Source organism: Lactuca serriola, chromosome 4, assembly GCF_051521515.1.
Source record: "Lactuca serriola cultivar US96UC23 chromosome 4, Lser_US96UC23_V15, whole genome shotgun sequence".
NCBI classification, from domain to species: Eukaryota; Viridiplantae; Streptophyta; class Magnoliopsida; order Asterales; family Asteraceae; genus Lactuca; species Lactuca serriola.
The window spans coordinates 240,813,685-240,835,026 of NC_136411.1; the positions used below are offsets into that span (position 1 = coordinate 240,813,685).

General features: G+C 39.3%; 1 protein-coding gene across 1 annotated transcript in view; it reads left to right on the top strand.

Annotated features, from left to right (window-relative positions):
* The first annotated feature begins 206 nt into the window (after positions 1-206).
* LOC145099260 (uncharacterized) overlaps positions 207-21,342 on the top strand; it is a 43,670-nt gene continuing 22,534 nt past the window's right edge. The window contains exon 1 of the mRNA XM_079036851.1: positions 207-773. Within this exon, the coding sequence (XP_078892977.1) occupies positions 207-773 (567 nt within the window). The remainder of the gene's footprint in view (positions 774-21,342) is intronic.

Below are 21,342 nucleotides of genomic sequence, written 5' to 3' on the forward strand. Positions count from 1 at the left end.
TGGTATCATTTGTTTACTATATTTTTATACCAAATAAATAAAAATGTACTACATGTTTCTTTAATTTTACAACATATGCAATATATTTTTAAACTATAGTTAATTTATGTTTAGGTATGAATTTTTTTCAATTAAGATATGATGCTAGAGGTAGACGGGGGTTTACAACGTTGCAAAAATGTGTTGCGGCCATTCGTTTGATGGCTATGGGGGAGTCACCCGACACCATGGACGACTATATGAGAATGTCCGAAAGAACCGCAAGAGAGAGTTTGTATACATTGTCAAGGGGTGTTGTTGAAACTTTTGGAGATGTGTATTTGCGGAAACCTTCGTTGCATGATTTGCAAGAATTGTATGCGGCGCATGAAGAACGTCATGGGTTTCCCGGAATGATCGGAAGCATTGATTGCACACACTGGAAATGGAAAAATTGTCCGGTAGCATGGAAAGGGCAATACGCAAGTGGTCATCACGGATCACCTACATTGGTGTTAGAGGCTGTCGCTTCTCAAGATTTATGGATTTGGCATGCATTTTTTGGGGTTGCGGGTTCCAACAACGACGTCAACGTTCTTGATCAGTCGCCAATATTCGACGATCTTTTGAACGGAAAAGCCCCGGATGCTCCTTTCACGGTGAATGGAAACGAATACAAATATGGCTATTACCTTACAGATGGAATATATCCTCAGTATTCCACATTCGTGAAGGCATTCCGCCACCCGGTTGAAGAACGAGACAAATTTTTAAGAGAAGACAAGAAGGAGCACGTAAGGATGTGGAACGTGCTTTTGGAGTGCTGAAGGCGAAGTGGCATATAGTTGAACATGCAGCACGACCATTGGATTTAGAAACTTTACAATATATCATGTATGCATGTATCATAATGCATAACATGGTAGTAGAAGATAAAGGGAGAAATATTGCACACTATATCCCAACAGAGCCCAGACACGTTCAGTTTCAACCAAGAACAGCAGATTATTTGCATCGCGTTGTTGACATTCAGGACGCAAATAAACACAGACAACTTCGAGAGGATTTGGCGGATTATATCTTCTATGGTAACAATAACGATAATGAATAGCATTGTCTTTTTTTTTTTTTAATTTAGATGTTATTTCTTTTTTGTTTTTGGATATTATGTGTAATTTAGCCTTTATGTTAATTTTAATCTTTAAAAAATTTTAATTTTTTTTATAATTTTTAAACATTATATTTTATTTATTATTCATATTTAAAAAATATTTATATCAATTTAAAAAAAATCGAAATAAATAAAAAATAAATTATAAAATGAAAAAAAAGTATAAAAAAAACGAAATAGTAAAAAAAAAGAAAAAAATTATTTATTTTCAAAAACTTGGTGTTGCATCTTGTTGCATCTTGTTGCATCTTGTTGCCCATTTCCCCACTTGGTGTTATAACACCACTTGCTTATGTGGCATGTGAGGTGGTGTTGCATCTTGTTGCCCACACCCAATGCTCTAAGAAAAACATAGTGTACATTCTTGGAGCACGGGACAACTAGTGTTTTTAATTCAAGTATAAAGGTGATAAAACCGAAGAAATGAATAATGAGTAATCAGTATGGTGATAAATAAAACTGTTTATTTATATTCATAGGGTTTGACCATATTTGATTCATTTATTCTAGTGTTTCACTTTGCATGTTTTGACTTCCACAATAACTAAGTCGCTCTTCCTGAATGATTAAGTTATTCAAACCATCCACAGTCGGTCATATGTTGGAAGTTGATATGAATCAAGACTGTCATGGGTTGGTTTGTAGAGGTCCAAGTTGGTGGACAAAGTGGTGCTACAACACTCATGAGTGCTCATAAGTTCTAAGTATTGGATTCAACCCGTGCTCATTTGAATCACTTCATGGATTTTATCACGACTGATCATGAGACAATAATATCTTATATTCTTCAAACCTAGAGATATGAGTTGTTACTATGAGTTGATAGTACATTGATTGCACGAAAACGCATTGGTAACTCAATGTTATAAAACGTGCCTTTGTGTATGATTCAACAAGTAGCAGAACAAGCCATATGAGTCGAAGTTTATCCATTCCTTTTACCTTTGGGATAAAAGCGATATCTGTGGGCCCCTCGATGATTTAGCGATGACACATGTGAGTGCTTGGCCAAGCCATGACTGATTTGATTTGTTCAATCAGTCAGTCATCATAAATCGAAAATCGGGAAACAACAAATGGACAGAGAGAATGATTATAATCCATTTCTTAGTCCATATGATATCTAGAATAGAGGAATATATGATCCCTTATCTATTGGACAAATCATTCACAAGGTCAGAGTTCGACAGCGGCTTTAAGAGCTACGATTGACAGTTAGGTTTTGAAGTCATACTCAACAATAGTTTTAGACTTATCCAAGTGGGAGACTGTTGGATTAATGTCTAAGTCCATAACTATATTTGGTATGTACTTGACCCGACCCGGCATAGTCCATTTGGGTTGCACTTCACCGACACAATCTATATGGATAGTCTTTTGAGAATAGTATATTTATGATTAATATTAATAAATTATAAGTTCTAATATATTAATATGGAATCATATTATTTAATTAGTATTGATCAAGAATTAATTTAGAATTAATTAAGTGATCAAAAGTAACTAATTAAATATGGACTCTTATATATATGGAATGGGCCAAGTTCATTTAGGTTGGGCTAAGCTTTTATGGATAGTCCAAGGAGCTTTTAACTCGTGGATCCTATGTAAATGAAAGGTCATGGGTATTAGGGTTTACATGGATGTAGCCCTAATCCTCCATAATATATAAAGGGGTCCTTGGCTCACAAAATTGGCACAATTGTGTGAAAATAAGAGTGGGCCAATTTTAGTGTGCATACATATTCTCTCAAGTTCTTCCAAGGTGTTTTGGTGATTTGTGATTCCATTTGACGCTTCCACACTATTGGGGCTAAGCTCTTAAAGCTTGAAGACATCAAGCTACATCAAAAGGTATGTCATCTAACTAAAACTTTGTAGTATAGGTGCTTCATAATATGCTAGTTAGGATGAAACCTTGGAATTGTTAATGTTTGCATGTATAATAGAGAAAACATAGATCAAAGGTTTATAGGGTTGCATGTACACCATAAGAGTGTTAGAATGCTCAAACCCTAACATTTATGTCCATCATTTGAAATTTGGACGACAACTTTGACAAGGTTGAGAATTTACAACTTATTAGTTGAATAAAGTATATTAACTCGAGCCGGCTTACCGGTGCAGCCCAGCGGGTGTGGTATGTCATCAGCCCCACGTTATGGAATAATATATATATATATATATATATATATATATATATATATATATATATATATATATATATACATTTTGTATCGTACTTCAATTTCTAGTCTTCTAAAAAATGTACATAGTTGCTATTCAAGATAAGGGATTTTGTAGAGTAGATCATCATTATGCAAGATGGATTCGTAAGGTAGATCACCATTATGCGATATAGGAGATTTCACATGATAAACTGTCTTTATACATGATAGGAGATGTTATCTTTACATCCAAGGTGATGGGAACTTCCTAATGCTTTTTCACAGGGACGTTTCCAAAGTAAAGAAGTAGTGTAGACTCAAACCCATCATGTCATTGAGAGTATCTTCCTTGCCACCTATTGACATAGCCATAGGAAACCTTGTGGGCATTTTTGTCACACCCCAAAACCAAGAACGGCGGAAATGTTCTAAGGCGGAGGACGTCATGTACAGTATAACAACAATGAAAAGTAGTAAACAAGCAAGAACATCATCCATTGCATTAATAATAGAATTATTATACAAGTATGTTCTATCAAATTTTGATAAACACTAAAACATAAATCAAAATGAAAGATGAGTCTTGAACAAGCTCCATCTTCCTTTCTCCTTGCATCGGTACCTGTCTATGATGACCTGAGGATACAAGTAATTTTGAAAGCGAGTATCAGCTTTGAAGCTAGTGAGATCATAAGTATTTTAGTGTCTTAATTTGTATGTAAGTATTTGTATGTAAGAATTTGTATAAGAACTGTAAGTATGAAGATGTTTGTAAAACAACTATAAACGTTTGAAAAACCCTAGAAATCCCTATGATTCCTACTATTATAACAGGGAGTCTTCTACCAAGACTTAACTGATTCTCTATGTAGTCTTCTACTAAGACTTAACTGTTCCATATGTTCGTCTCTTGTAAAAGGGTGTAATTTTCCCAAGTGTGACTATTATTAACAAAATATAGTTTTTACATCTATAGTTTAAGTGAAAGGATCACTAAATATATGTACAGGGAAAATTAATGTAGTACTAAAACGTAGCGCTATAAGAACTACTGCTGTACTAATTACCTTAAACTGGATTTATATTAAGGCATTATGTGATAAATTGCACCACACTATAGACTGGTAACAACGACAACGTATACTCAAAAATAAGGTATGACGTTTGGCACCCGCATACCTGCAGGTCCCGCTGTAGCTAGCAGCAAGGTGTAGGTTAGTCAATCCAGTATAGATCTATACGCAAACTCACGCTCTCCCTTCAAGAGACTCTGGCAACAACCCGGGTCATGACAATTAAGGCATGATCCCATACAGTGGATCACAATTTTTTTAACGTATTAATGTAAGTGTAATGTACGGGAATGTTCTACGTGTGCTAGCTGTAATGTGTGTTCTCTCTCTATCTAGCAAGTATAGTAATGTACTGTAATGTTCTAGAAAATATTGACTCATGAATCAACTGACTCATTGTATGATATCACGTTCTAGTAATTGTTCTAGTATCTTCCTAAACTACCCATATGGTAGTTTACTAGTAATCTAACTAGTACGTATGGACAGGGATGTATACCCTTGCTAACCAATGGCATGGGATGAACTAGAAGGACCTTTTATGACTATATATGTACACATGATATATAACTAATATTTAAACGACCTTCGGACGAGTACCCGATATCCCACCAGACCACATCTCAAGCGCGAAAAGGAAATAGGGTGGATAGCCTTCCTAAGTCTTTTAAACATTTCTTATATAACTATACATATAGAGGCATGCAATTTATAATATAAAAGAATAAATAAGTTTTTTAAAACATTTGAACATAAATATTATCTTATGAAAAGATCGACTTGATGTCAATCTATAAAACAGTTTGAAGGCATGGGTTTGATAAAACAGTTTAGTATATAGAAACATTTGTTTGAAACACAATTGTAATAAGTTTGAAATATGATATACAGAGTAAAATGTACAATGTAATAAGGAGTTTAAAACATATAAAATTTTTATAAAAATCATTTGAAGGAAACTGTTTGGTAAAACGGCTAATGAGTAGCCAAATCTTTTGAATGCTATATATTAATCACATGTGATTGATGAAATAACTAGCATAATTCTACTTATTAATCACATGTGATTGATATAATAACTAGCATGATTCTACTTGTATCCCACCCATAAAACATTTAAAAATAGTTTAAAACATTAGTTAAGGGGTATGAACTCACCTGCAGTAAGTGACTAGAATTGAACGGACTGTTATCGTAAGGAAGGATCGGGCAAGTGCTTGGTGTCAAGTGAAGACTTTAGACACACAAAATGATCAATTTGGGATAAAAACCCGAAGATCCGTGAGAGAGAATTTTCGCTTTTCTCTAATTGGAATTCAAGTAATGAACCAATTTGGTTCAGTTTTCTATTTATAGTCCTGGGATTTTTGGCAGAAAATATTTCTATTCTCGGAATGAACTCTAATATACTAGAGTATTGGAATAACAGTGTTGCACAAAACCCTAGTGCATCCACTCTCCTAATATCTCCTTAAGTGTAATATCCTGAAAACTGCCAAACTTATACTCGAAATCTGAGTTTTCACTATAACTGTTCTACTTCTATTGGCTTCAAACGGTTTGTTCAGAATGGAAATTTCGTGTTGTCACATCATCCCCCTGTTGAAGGGAAATTCATCCCGAAATTAGAATTTAAGCAAGGAAGTATGTACGAATGATCGAGTCGTGAGGAGGAAACTTCCTAAATGATTGGTTCTAGCACACCTAAGTGAAATCGGGTTCTCGTTTGGAATCCCAACAAACCTTCACTATCGGGCGATGGCGCTGCTTCGTCCGCTTGACCTCTCGGTCAAGGGTCTCTACGGTTCAAATACGAAGGCGAGGATCTCGACGAGTGGACTTACAATAGTCCTGATGGAAAGGTATGGTTTCACGATCAAGACGCGAAAAGTAGAATGTACGTTACTGAGTTCGTGGAGTAGGTCTAGTTTGTGCGAGACACAGGACCGATTCTGATAAGAATCTCGGAGGTCCTAACTATATTGGATTTAGCTTTCCACGCTTTGCGAAGCGTATTAAGCCGCTCCCGAGTGAGACTTCCTAAAGAATTTGGTCACTCACTTGGAATCTCCAAGGTTTCTTTTTCTTGATTAACTTCCCAGTCAAGGGCCATCCCTTGCTGGGTCAGAGTCGTACGGGTTTCTGTAACTTGCGAGGAGTTCTAAATGAACTACGATAGTAGGTCGGTAAGACCTAGAATTTGGCGAAAGGCTGTCCGCGTCTCTGGTGTCGACAAATGCTCAACGGTTTTTGACAAGTTGAAAGAGTACTCAAAAATTTCCCACATTACTAACAGTGTGTCATAGAAATTTGACTCTTCAATTTCAAAACTCGTGCCTAGAGAACTTCGCTAAAAGTTCCTCTGTAGGAAAATGTTTCCATGGGTTTTCTTCTTACTACAAGGGTAGATAAGTAAGTCATTACATGGAGAAATGACGAACTGATCCAAGTAAGAAAGATGTACCCTATTCGTTTAGCTCATGAAAGCTATGGGCGTATTGGTCCTATCCGAAGGGTATCACTATGGACACGAAGTGTTTGCATCGAGTTCGGTAGATAGTCTTCCGGACATCCTTTCCTAACACTCGAACTGGTGATATTCAGATCTCAGATCCATTTCTGAAAGTGATTATTTCCTTGCGTTTGCTCAACCATTTTATCTATGTGTGGCAGAGATAACGATTTCTAATGAAAAATCTTGACGGAGTCCTCGAAATCCGAGGCACATACGATGCAATTTGCCGATCTCTGGGAGAATAAGACTGGGGGTTCTCCAGGGTGAGAAGCCTAGTCTTCTTATTCTATCGTTGTGCAGTTCGATAAGTTGTTTGTACTGTTCCGGTATCTCTGTGGGTGTCACAACTAGAAATTTTGTGTCTTGTAATCACTACACTCAAGTAAAATGTAGAATCAAAAACTTAAGAGCATGTATGATGCTTCCTCTATGACAACAAAACTTCAATCCAATACACCATACAAGTACTACAAATAGTCAACAAGCAATTGGAAACCCTAGAAGTTCTTGTTAGGTCCATTTTGGGCTAGGACTTCCCTATTGGACTCATTGGACCAATAAGCTTCCAATTTGACTATCATGGTCTTAGAACCTTTAAATGGGCTCTAATTGGACCCACAATCATTTATTTCAACATTTTGGGCCATATTGTGCCTAGAATGAAATAAATTAAATATTATGAACCATAATAAACCTAAACTAGCCCAACAAAGTATAAAAATCACACTTATATTTTATACGGCCAACAATCATCAAACCTAACTCTAATATGGGCTTAGGGGCATTAAAGCCCAAAAATCTCTTCTCCCCTCTCCAATCTTGGCCCAAGCCTAAAGAAAAGGGAGAGTTGACCTTTGTTGCCACCTCATAATTATTCAAAGGTCTTCCATGCAACTTATCCCATATATCCATGCAAACATCACTTCAAGGTCTCTATTCTTCTTCCTCTCTCTCACTCTTGGCCGAACACACACACATACACTCACTAAAAATTCCTTTCATCCTCTCTAAGTCTTGAAGAACATCCCCTCACTCTTTCTTCAAAAAATTCGAGATCTAAGGAGCATTCAAGAAAATATCTCTACAAATTCTTCACCTAAGGTAAGATCAAGTTTGGATCTATGATCTAGGTATTTTGTTTTATCAAAATCTTCTTCTAATCCATGTAAAAATCTTGATCACTCTCCTAGAAACTCTCTAAATTCGAGATCTTCCAAGGAAAGGTTGCTTAGGCCGAAAATCACATCATTTTCTTCCATCTTTTCTCCAAAACCGAAACCACACCCAAAGGTGAGCTTCATACCCCCTATTTTTCGGTTTTTATAAGTTTTGTGGGGGGGAGGGAATACAAGCAAATGTGTAGATCTATGAGTATATGTATGCTTTGTATGATTTCTATGCTTATTTACATGTTTATATGTGATTATGGTGTTGAAACTAGTCAAAAGGTCCTTAAAATCGAGATTTGCATTAGGATGTATGAAACAAGTGTTAAACATATTATTACACACAAATCATTTCTGGAGAAATAACCAACTTGGTTAATATGAACTCATTGGGCTAAAAATCCCATTTTTGGAGTCAAAATGTTAAAAATATAAAGTTAAAGGGCCCAAAATGACAAAATACAAATTCTGATAGATGAAGTGAGTCAAAACAGTTTCAATAAGGTATTTTCCAGAAACTTACTCTTTGGAAGGATTCAAATGTGAATTTTTAAGCATAATGGGCCAAAAATGAACTTTTCGGCCCAATAAAGCCCAATATGCGAGATTTTCAAATTAGAGGGGCTGAAACTATATTTTTCTGTAAAACAGGGGACTAATAGTGCTCCAATTCCATTTCAAGGGTTAAAAATGCTTTTCATATTTAAAAAGGACCAAAGATGCAAAATATTTCTATTTTGGGCCAAAAGTGTAAAAACTGCGAAAATGAGGGTTTCAGCCGAGAAAAACTTTATTTGATGGACTAAAACTGATTTTTCAAATAACTTTGAGCTGACAAATAACTTTTCTACAAGTTTTGATACTAAAGTGTCAAGAAAAATTGTTTGAGGACTAAAATAGAAATTTATTTTATACAAAGGATTAAATGTGTAAATTATCCAAAAGAAAGGGGCTGCAATAAAGAAACATCCTAATGTTTTAAAATACTAGCATCTCGACTATCGGCAAATTATAATACACCTTCAACACCAAAAATCGTTATCAAACGAATTGATTCGGTCTCGAATCAATAATGAATCCGAAATTACTAACACGACGAAACTTCAATACACACGCGGAAAATTCGGGAAGTCAATACACAGGTGAGAATACACCAGACGTCGATACACCGTCTTTGGGCCCAAAAGTTTCAAATCGTGTTTGTTGGGCCTAGCTAGCCCAATGGCATGATCTTTAGGCCCGAAGGAAACTCGCTTACATGGAGTCGGGTCTTATATGACCTAATTTCGTGTAAAGGACTTTTACAGGCTTTGTTTTGTTGGACCCCAAGGGCCCTCTGGTGCTGCTAGTAAAGTTGAGAATTCACCAAATGCGAGTCGGGCTAAGGGCCCTTCGCATTCACGATAGCCTTGAACGACTCACGGAAAATATCGGGGCTTCGCACCCTCTTTTCCTCCTCGGTTGTGGGGCTACATGAAGTCCGGGTGTTTGGATTAAGTGAATAGTGCGAGCGACGCCTAAGGGATCGTTTGTATGGTTGTAAACTAGTCATTTTCATTAATGTGTGTTTATAACAATTCACGATCCATAATTAATCCAACGTCACCGGGACTCAACGAATACACCTGTCGTAACGAAATAACAAGACATAAATCATTTGATGCAAACTATTAGGAAAACATCGGGTTTTCCTAGGGTTTTCAATTAATACACCTACGAGTTACATACCGAGTTTTAAAAATTGTACTTTCACATTTATAGAAACAAACAAGCATACTTACGGATCTTCACACTTTTTATACTAAGTTCTTTTCAGAAAATATCGGATTTTCTGGTGATTTCAAAACAATACAAACCACTGTATTTCAAACATTACTTATGAACTCACCAACATTTCATATGTTGACGTTTTTCAAAATACTTGTATTCTCAGGTAACAGGTAAATCGAAAGGGAAATATGTATTCAGTAACGTCTTGCTGTGGTTTTAATTAGTACCGAACAATTTACTTTTGGACATGTAATATTATGGATCAACGTACTGAATGTAAATGCTACCAGTTGTAATATTCCATTGCTTGGTATTGTATGATGTTATGTTTCATGTATATTCATTGTGATGGTATTCAATTGAGTCACAACAGCCCCCGGACGTTTCCGCCGTCTGGTTCGGGGGTGTGACATGTTGGTATCAGAGCTTTGTTTATAGTGAACTAGCATATCGAACCATACATTGATATGCAACTATAAACCAAAAGAGGGACTAACATAACTCTGAACAAAACAAGTAAAATACAACAATAAAACAGCTTTGCTTGCATTAGGAACAAGGAACATAACGCCGAACCAAACAAAATAATGCTAGTATCTCGGTTAATTCAGGACTGTTAGTCACAACTGGAAATTTTGTGTCATGTAATCTATACATTCAAGCTAATGCGAATCAAAAACTTCAATCAAATACATCATGCAAGTACTACAAATAGTCATCAAGCAATTGGAAACCTTAGAACTCCTTGTTTAAGTCCATTTTGGGCTAGGACTCCCTTATTGGATCCAAATGGACCAATAAGCTTCCAATTTGACTATCAAGGGCTTAGAACCCTAATTGGATTCAAATTGGACCCACATTTATTTAATTCAACATTTTAGGTCATGTTGGACCTAGAATGAAATGAACTAAAAGCCTTGATACATGAATAACTTAAACTAGTCCAATAAAAATATGAAAATCCTACCACATTCTTTTAGGCTTAAAACATACTCAAGATTAACACTAATATTGGGCTAAGGGGCAAAGGCCCAAATTTTTTCCTTTTCTTTCCAAATTCTCGGCCCAAATGCACAAGCCCAAGAAGATGGAAGAGTTGACTTGTTGTGCCACATCATTATTGTCCATAGGATTTCCATGCAAGATATCCCATTCTTCCATGCAAGTATCACTTCAAAGATCACCTCACTTCTTCCTCTCTCTCACTCTCGGCCACAAGCACACACACACACCACAAAAATCTCTCAAACTCTCTCTAGATCACTTAAGAACACTCCTTCCTCCCCTCTCCAAAAATCTCGAAAATTAGGGGCTTTCAAGAGGATCTTGCAAGTTAATCATCATCTAAGGTAAGATTATGCTTGGATCTATGGTTTAGATTCTTTTTGTTATCAAAATCCTTTCCTAATCTATGCAAAAATCGTGATCTTGCATCCTAGAACCATCTCAAACTCGAGATCTACCAAGGAAAGGTGCTAAGGCCAAAAATCATCAAGTTTTCTTCCATCTTTTCTTCCAAAAACCGAAACCACACCCAAGGTGAGCTTCATACCCCCTATATTCTGTTTTTATGAGTTTTTTTTTTGGGGGGGGGGGGGGGGGGAATACAAGTGAAAGTGTAGATCTATATGTGTTTTGTATGCCTTGTATGATTTCCATGCTTATATGTATGCATTTGTGTGTTATAATGTTGGATCTAGCCATAAAACCCCTCAAAACCGAGATATATCTTGTGTTAAATGATTTTAGCTTCAAATATATTTCTAAATACAAAGTGTTTCAAGAAAAATGGTTAAGTGGTTTAGTAACAATTTTCTTTGGGTTAAAAACACAAATTTTGGGCCTAAAATGTGAAAAATACAAAATTAAGGGTCCAAATTGGCATATCACGAATTCTCATGGATGAGGTGTGCCAAAACAGTTTCAATAAAACAATTTCTGGAAATATACTCATTTAGGGGATTAAAAACATAAATTCCAAGCTTAATGGGCTAAAAATGACATTTTTGGCCCAATGAGGCCCATTATGCGAGATTTTCTATTTTGGAGGGCCAAAACTGTATTATTCTGGAAAAAAGTGAACCATAAGTGTTCCAAATCCTTTCAAAGGTTTAAAATGCTTTTTAAATTTAAAAAGGACCAAAATTGCAAAAATATTACAATTTGGGCCAAAATTGTCAAAGTTGCGAAAAGAAGGGTTATAACCGAGAAAACTGAAATTTCAGGGGCTTAAACTGTTTTCATTGAAAAATATGCAGAAAAATATAAATTTCAATAATTTTTGGTGTTAAAATGTCAAGAAAATCGATTCAAGGACCAAACCGGAAATTATTTAACAAAAGGGTTGAAAAAGTAAATTTTACAATCAATGAGGGGCTGAAACAGAAAACTTTCAAGGCTATTTCAATACATGCAAACAATGGTACCACGACTATCGACGAAATACAATACATTTCAATACCAAAAGTCGTTGTTAAACGAATTGGCTCGGTCTCGAACCAATAGAAATCTACAACTACTAACACTACGACACTACGATACTACAATTTATACAAGTAACGTTTGGTAATTCATCATACATGCGAGTGTGCACAGACGTCTACGCACCATCTTTGGGCCCCAAAAGTGTAAAATCTTGTCGTTGAGCCTAGCTAGCCCAATGACCTGATCTTAAGGCCCGAAGACATTTTTTTTACGGAGTGCTGGGTTTTACCGATCCGACACAACGTAAATGGACTTTCAATGGCTTGTATACTACTGGTCCCCAAGGGTCCTTTGGTATTGCTAGTAAAGTCTACATTTCATGCGAGGCGGGTCGGGGACCCCTCGTACATTTTTATCCCCAACCGGTTAATGGAGTCATCGGGGTCTTCGTGACCTCTCTCTCGTCGGATGTGGGACTACACATAGTCAGGGCGATTGGATAACGTGATTAGTACGGACGACGCCTACGGGATCGTTAGTATAACTATAGACAAGTCGTTTGTGTAACGCGTGTTTGTAGCAAATAATCATGCTCAAAAATAATCCAACGTCGCCTGGGACTGACACTACACGCTATGCAATGTTTTCGATGTGACTTCATGGAATTCAAGGAATTAGGAAAACATCGGGTTTTCCTAGGGTTTTCAATACATACAGATTTGAAATGCATAAAATTTTAAATGAACAATTTTTTTTTACAAGCATAGAAACAAACAAGCATACCTATGGATCTTCACAACATTTTCAAAAGCTTTTCTTTTCAGAAAATATCGGATTTTCTGGTAGTTTTCAAACAATACAAACATTGGATTTCTAACACTTCTTATGAACTCACCAACATTTCATATGTTGACGTTTTTCAAAATACTTGTATTCTCAGGGAACCAGTGAACCAAAGGAAAACATATTCGGTGATGGCTTGCAGTTTGATTATGTACGAATCGAACAATTTATTTTTGGGAATGTAATGTTTAAACAATGTATGACATGTAAACGCTACTGGTTGTACTATATTAATGCACGGTGACGAATGTTGTTATGTTTCATATATATTCAATGTTATGGTATTCAATTGAGTCACGACAGCCCCCGGACGTTTCTGCCGTCTGGTTCGGGGGTGTGACAGGTTGGTATCAGAGCTTTGTTTATAGTGAACTAGCATGTCGAGCCATACATTGATATGCAACTATAAACCAAAAAGAGGGACTAACATAACTCTGAACAAAACAAGTAAATAAAACACACTTGCTTGCATTAGGGATAAGGACCTAACGCTGAATCAAACACAATAACACTGGTATCTCGGTTAATTCGGGACTGTTCTTAGTGATACGAAGGAGTGAATGTAGCCTGATCAACTACATTCTCTTCAAGGTAAAACTACACACGTCTTGATGAGATCGGGATGGCTAGGGAACCTAAAACTATACCCTTTATCACCAAAAAGAGAATGTTTTCTTAGTCTGTACAATAGTCATAGCATCCTAGGAATAATGTTAGCATATTTACGTACTCGCGCAGACAGCATGGCTGGTTTTCATCACCCTGGAGACCCCTACTTCCCTAATCAGGGAAACAACGGGTGGCTAGAGGAGGAGGAGGAGCCTGAGGAGGAGCAGCAGGGTATCCAGTTTCATCAGGCCTTAGTAGCTCACGGGATGCTTGTGGATGAGCCAGGAGAGAATCCAGGTGAAGCACACGATGTCGGACCCGACGAATACGTAGACACCGACTACGAATTTGGAGAAATCGACGGCGACGACGAGGAAGGTCAGGTCGGGGACCAGGACCCCATCCCGCCATGCGAGGACGAGGCACAACCAGATCACCCTGCTCCACCAGCGAACCCCCCAAGAGAGAACCGTTCCCTCAAAGCTGAGATCGCCGCACTGCGACAACAGCTGTATGCTATGGAGGCTCGGGCAGTGCAAGCAGAGCATGAGAGGGATGAGGTTATAGGAGACATGGCAGAGATGGCGCAGCTACTGGCACAACATTTCGGCATATGACCTCGGCACCACCTCCTGACGCAGCTCATCGCGGTTAGGGATAGACTTATCATAGTAGGTCATTAGGAACTATGTTATGTACTCCGGCTCTATGTTTAAGTGACTACACTACTCATGGAGCCGTTATGCTGTCGGATTAGTGTCACATATGTATGCTCCTACGAGCAAATTTTCTTGTATTAAATGCGGATAATATTAATGAACTTTTGTGTGTTTTGCTATGATATTACCAGTTAATATGTGTTGAGACGTTATGATTGTATGCTCGATGGTAGTAATGTTTAGGTTCGTATCATACGCCTAGTTAGTAGGATCACAACGTCACAGAAACCGCGTACACTCAACATCTTCCCGTTTCATGACAGAAAGATGCCTCGCCCAGCTACTCGTGGGAATCCCGAACCAACTCCGCCCGAAGTTGACTCCACTGCTTTCCAGGCAGCCGTGTCTGCTGCGGTCACAGCAGCTATGGCACAACTTCACCGAGGGAACAACGGAGGAGGTAACGGGCAAGGATCCGGAAGTTCGAACAACGGGACGAACCAAGGACCCACTAAAACGTGCACCTACAAGGATTTTGCGAACGCCAAACCCCGAACTTTCAACGGCACTGGAGGAGTGATTACCCTAAAGCGATGGATCGAGAAGGTAGAGTCGGTATTCGAGATATGCGAGTGCCCCGAGCAGATGAAGGTGAAGTTCGTGGCCTGCACTTTTGTGGACCAAGCACTCACTTGGTGGAATGGACACGTAGAAGCTATGACGCTCTCTGTCGCCAACTCTATTCCCTGGGCAGAAATGAAAGAAATGTTAATGGCGGAGTACTGCCCCCGAGGCGAAATACAGAAGATGGAACAGGAACTATGGAATCTCACTGTGCAGAATGGGAACATCGATGCTTACATATCGAGATTCAGCGAACTATCTCTGTTGTGCCCGGGTATGATCACATCAGAAGGAAAGAAGATCGAACGATTCATCTGGGGACTGACACCCCCCATTCAAGGGAATGTGATAGCTGCGAACCCTGAAACGTTTGACAGTGCAAAGAGATTGGCAAAGAGGCTATATGATCATAACCACAAAAAGGGCGAGAAGCCAGTGGAGACTGAGAAGAAAAAGGAGGATGATGGCAAGAAAGGGCGGAACAACAAGAGAAAGGGGCGTCAGGGCCCCGAGACCTCTAAAAAGCAGCAAACAGTGGCAGTTAACGCTGTCACTGCGCCGGTTCCAGCCACACCACATGCTCCAGCCTCAGCTGCTTCAAATGCTTCAAGACCCTATTCCGGTAATCTTCCCAAATGCAACAAGTGCGGTTTCCATCACCAAGGAGAATGTAGGGAGTTCCATTGCACCAGTTGCAACCGAAGGGGACACACTGCAAGGTTCTGCAGGACTTATCCTTCTCAGAACCAGAGTCAGGGAAACAACCAGAACAACAACAACCACCGCAATAACAACAACACCAATGCCGGCAGCAACAATACAAGGCCTAGCCACACCTGTTTCGGGTGCGGAAGGACGGGACACTTCCGTCGAGATTGCCCTAACAACAACAACTCAGGAAACAGAGGAGCAGGAAGAATGCTAACTATGGGTCAGAGTGATGCAGTTCAGGACCCCGCAGTTGTGACCGGTACGTTCCTCCTAAACCACACTTATGCATGCATCTTATTTGATACCGGAGCGGAGCGAAGTTTCGTAAGTGAGAAGTTTAAACATTTACTAAAACAACAACCCCAGAAGCTAAATGAAACCTATACGGTGGAAATGGCCAATGGGAAAACCGGATCCACTAGGGAGATCTACATCGGATGTACCCTAACCCTCAACCAACACGTCTTACGAATAGATCTGATGCCAGTATCAATTAGGAGTTTCGATGTGATTATCGGCATGGATTGGTTAAGCCCCCACCATGCTGAGATTATGTGCCATGAGAAGGCTATTCGCCTTCGTCTCCCAAATCACGAAACCCTAGTAATTTATGGAGACAAACCCAGTACGAATCTTCGTCTCATCTCGTGCATCAAAGCACAAAAACACTTGCGAAAGAACAATTTGGCGTTCTTGGCTCACATAGTGGACCAAAGAAGAAACTAACATCCAAGACATTCCAGTAGCGTGTGAATTTCCGGACGTGTTTCCCAAAGATCTTCCAGGAGTACCCCCAGAGAGACAGGTTGAGTTCCGAATCGACCTCGTTCCAGGAGCAACTCCTCTTGCTAAATCACCATATCGATTGGCTCCTGCTGAAATGCAGGAATTGTCCAGCCAACTCAGTGAGCTTCTGGACAAGGGATTTATCCGACCTAGCTACTCGCCATGGGGAGCTCCGGTGCTCTTTGTCAAAAAGAAGGACGGATCTTTCAGAATGTGTATCGATTACAGAGAGCTGAATAAACTCACTGTTAAAAACCGCTACCCACTCCCACGGATCGACGATCTATTTGACCAGCTCCAAGGAGCTAGTTACTTTTCTAAAATAGATTTACGGTCCGGATACCACCAACTCAAAGTCCGAGAAGAGGATATTCCTAAGACCGCTTTCCGAACCCACTACGGACATTATGAGTTCGTCGTAATGCCCTTCGGTCTAACAAATGCACCCGCCGCATTTATGGACCTAATGAATCGAATCTGTCGACCGTTCCTGGACAACTTCGTCATTGTGTTTATCGATGACATCCTCGTCTATTCTCGAAACAAAGAGGAGCATGGCCGACATCTCCGACAGATCCTAGAAACTCTGCGAACGGAAAAGTTGTACGTCAAACTCTCCAAGTGCGAGTTTTGGCTCCGGAGTGTGAATTTCCTAGGCCACGTAGTTAGCCAAGACGGAATTCATGTGGATCCCTCTAAGGTCAAAGTTGTGGAAGGATGGGCAACTCCGACTACGCCCACCGAAATTCGTCAGTTCTTAGGCCTAGCAGGCTACTATAGGAGATTCATCCAAAACTTCTCTAAGATCGCCAAGCCGCTTACCTTGCTTACGCAAAAGGGCGTGCCATTCAAATGGACGGACCGACAAGAGGTTGCGTTTCGAACCTTGAAGCAAGCTCTTTGTAGCGCACCTGTACTATCTCTACCCGAAGGAACGGAAGATTTTGTAGTTTACTGTGACGCGTCAAATCAGGGCTTAGGTTGCGTTCTCATGCAACGTGGAAGAGTGATAGCATATGCGTCCCGCCAACTAAAGACGCACGAAGTAAATTACACGACCCATGACCTAGAACTGGGAGCCGTGGTCTTCGCCCTAAAAATTTGGAGGCACTACTTGTACGGTACAAAGTGCACCATCTTCACGGACCACAAGAGCCTCCAGCACATCTTGAATCAGAAGGAGTTGAACATGAGACAACGAAGATGGGTGGAATTGCTAAACGACTACTAATGCGAGATCAAGTACCATCCAGGCAAGGCCAACGTGGTAGCCGATGCATTAAGTCGGAAGGAGTACTCTAATCGCCGTACGAAAACGCACTCGATAACCATTCAGTCTCATCTGGCCACTCAAATTGCATCAGTCCAGGCAGAGGCTATGAAAGCGGAAAATAGAACTAGCGAGGCATTACGCGGGATGAAGAAGAACCTAGAAGTCAAGGAGAATGGGGTATACTACTTCATGAACCGTATTTGGGTCCCAAAAATCGGAGGATTTAGAGAGACCGTTATGAAGGAAGCCCACAAGACACGATACTCCATTCACCCTGGTTCGGACAAGATGTATTTGGACATTAAGCAACACTATTGGTGGCCTAACATGAAGGCGGAAATCGCGACCTATGTTGGTAAGTGCCTTACGTGCGCCAAAGTAAAAGTGGAGTACCAGAAACCTTCCGGATTGTTACAGCAACCGGCAATCCCTGAGTGGAAATGGGAGGGGATTTCTATGGATTTCGTGACCAAGCTGCCCAAGACGTCGGACGGATTGGACACCATATGGGTAATAATCGACCGACTGACGAAATCTGCCCATTTCCTGCCAATCAAAGAATCCTACAAGATGGAGAGACTGACGCGTTTGTACCTACGAGAAATCGTAAGACTCCATGGAGTGCCAAAATCTATCATCTCGGATAGGGACAGTAGGTTCACATCGCGCTTTTGGCAATCACTCCACAAGGCAATGGGAACTCATCTTGATATGAGCACCGCGTATCACCCACAAACGGACGGTCAAAGCGAACGAACCATTCAGACGCTTGAAGACATGCTTCGTGCATGTGTAATAGACTTTGGAAAGTCTTGGGATACCCACCTGCCGTTGATTGAGTTCTCATATAACAATAGTTACCATTCAAGCATCAAGGTGGCTCCTTTCGAAGCACTGTACGGGCGTAAATGTAGATCACCGTTATGTTGGGCTGAAGTAGGTGATACCAAGCTAGCAAGAACAAATACGTCGGACAGAGCACTAACAGGACCTGAAATCATTTGCGAAACCACAGAAAAGATCGTTCAGATCAGAGCTCGATTACAAGCATCGCGTGACCGAAAAAAGAGCTACGCCGATAAACGGCGAAAGCCCTTAGAATTCCAGGTCGGCGATCGAGTACTGTTAAAAGTCTCACCCTGGAAAGGGGTTATACGTTTCGGAAAACGGGGAAAGCTAAACCCACGGTACATTGGACCTTTCGAAATCGTCGCCCGAATAGGTCCGGTAGCATACAGACTACAACTACCCGCGGAGCTAAACGGCATACACCCCGTGTTTCATGTCTCTAATCTGAAGAAGTGTCTATCAGATGAAACCCTTGTCATTCCTCTTGACGAAATTGAAATCAATGAGAATCTCCTGTTCGTCGAAGAACCAATCGAAATCATGGACAGGGAAGTGAAGCGTACTAAGCAAAGTCGCATCCCGATCGTGAAGGTACGGTGGAACGCAAAGCGTGGGCCAGAATTCACGTGGGAATGCGAGGATCAAATGAAGCAGAAGTACCCTCACCTATTCTAGCATTTTCAAATCTAGCTTTCAAACAGAATTTCGGGACGAAATTCCCTCTAACGGGGGGATGATGTCACAACTGGAAATTTTGTGTCATGTAATCTATACATTCAAGCTAATGCGAATCAAAAACTTCAATCAAATACATCATGCAAGTACTACAAATAGTCATCAAGCAATTGGAAACCTTAGAAGTCCTTGTTTAAGTCCATTTTGGGCTAGGACTCCCTTATTGGATCCAAATGGACCAATAAGCTTCCAATTTGACTATCAAGGGCTTAGAACCCTAATTGGATTCAAATTGGACCCACATTTATTTAATTCAACATTTTAGGTCATGTTGGACCTAGAATGAAATGAACTAAAAGCCTTGATACATGAATAACTTAAACTAGTCCAATAAAAATATGAAAATCCTACCACATTCTTTTAGGCTTTAAACATACTCAAGATTAACACTAATATTGGGCTAAGGGGAAAAGGCCCAAATTTTTTCCTTTTCTTTCCAAATTCTCGGCCCAAATGCACAAGCCCAAGAAGATGGAAGAGTTGACTTGTTGTGCCACATCATTATTGTCCATAGGATTTCCATGCAAGATATCCCATTCTTCCATGCAAGTATCACTTCAAAGATCACCTCACTTCTTCCTCTCTCTCACTCTCGGCCACAAGCACACACACACACCACAAAAATCTCTCAAACTCTCTCTAGATCACTTAAGAACACTCCTTCCTCCCCTCTCCAAAAATCTCGAAAATTAGGGGCTTTCAAGAGGATCTTGCAAGTTAATCATCATCTAAGGTAAGATTATGCTTGGATCCATGGTTTAGGTTCTTTTTGTTATCAAAATCCTTTCCTAATCTATGCAAAAATCGTGATCTTGCATCCTAGAACCATCTCAAACTCGAGATCTACCAAGGAAAGGTGCTAAGGCCAAAAATCATCAAGTTTTCTTCCATCTTTTCTTCCAAAAACCGAAACCACACCCAAGGTGAGCTTCATACCCCCTATTTTATGTTTTTATGAGTTTTGTGGGGGGGGGGGGAATACAAGTGAAAGTATAGATCTATATGTGTTTTGTATGCCTTGTATGATTTCCATGCTTATATGTATGCATTTGTGTGTTATAATGTTGGATCTAGCCATAAAACCCCTCAAAACCGAGATATATCTTGTGTTAAATGATTTTAGCTTCAAATATATTTCTAAATACAAATTGTTTCAAGAAAAATGGTTAAGTGGTTTAGTAACAATTTTCTTTGGGTTAAAAACACAAATTTTGGGCCTAAAATGTGAAAAATACAAAATTAAGGGTCCAAATTGGCATATCACGAATTCTGATGGATGAGGTGTGCCAAAACAGTTTCAATAAAACAATTTCTGGAAATATACTCATTTAGGGGATTAAAAACATAAATTCCAAGCTTAATGGGCTAAAAATGACATTTTTGGCCCAATGAGGCCCATTATGCGAGATTTTCTATTTTGGAGGGCCAAAACTGTATTTTCCTGGAAAACAGTGAACCATAAGTGTTCCAAATCCTTTCCAAAGGTTTAAAATGCTTTTTAAATTTAAAAAGGACCAAAATTGCAAAAATATTACAATTTGGGCCAAAATTGTCAAAGTTGCGAAAAGAAGGGTTATAACCGAGAAAACTGAAATTTCAGGGGCTTAAACTGTTTTCATTGAAAAATATGCAGAAAAATATAAATTTCAATAATTTTTGGTGTTAAAATGTCAAGAAAATCGATTCAAGGACCAAACCGGAAATTATTTAACAAAAGGGTTGAAAAAGTAAATTTTACAATCAATGAGGGGCTGAAACAGAAAACTTTCAAGGCTATTTGAATACATGCAAACAATGGTACCACGACTATCGACGAAATACAATACATTACAATACCAAAAGTCGTTGTTAAACGAATTGGCTCGGTCTCGAACCAATAGAAATCTACAACTACTAACACTACGACACTACGATACTACGATTTATACAAGTAACGTTTGGTAATTCATCATACATGCGAGTGTGCACAGACGTCTACGCACCATCT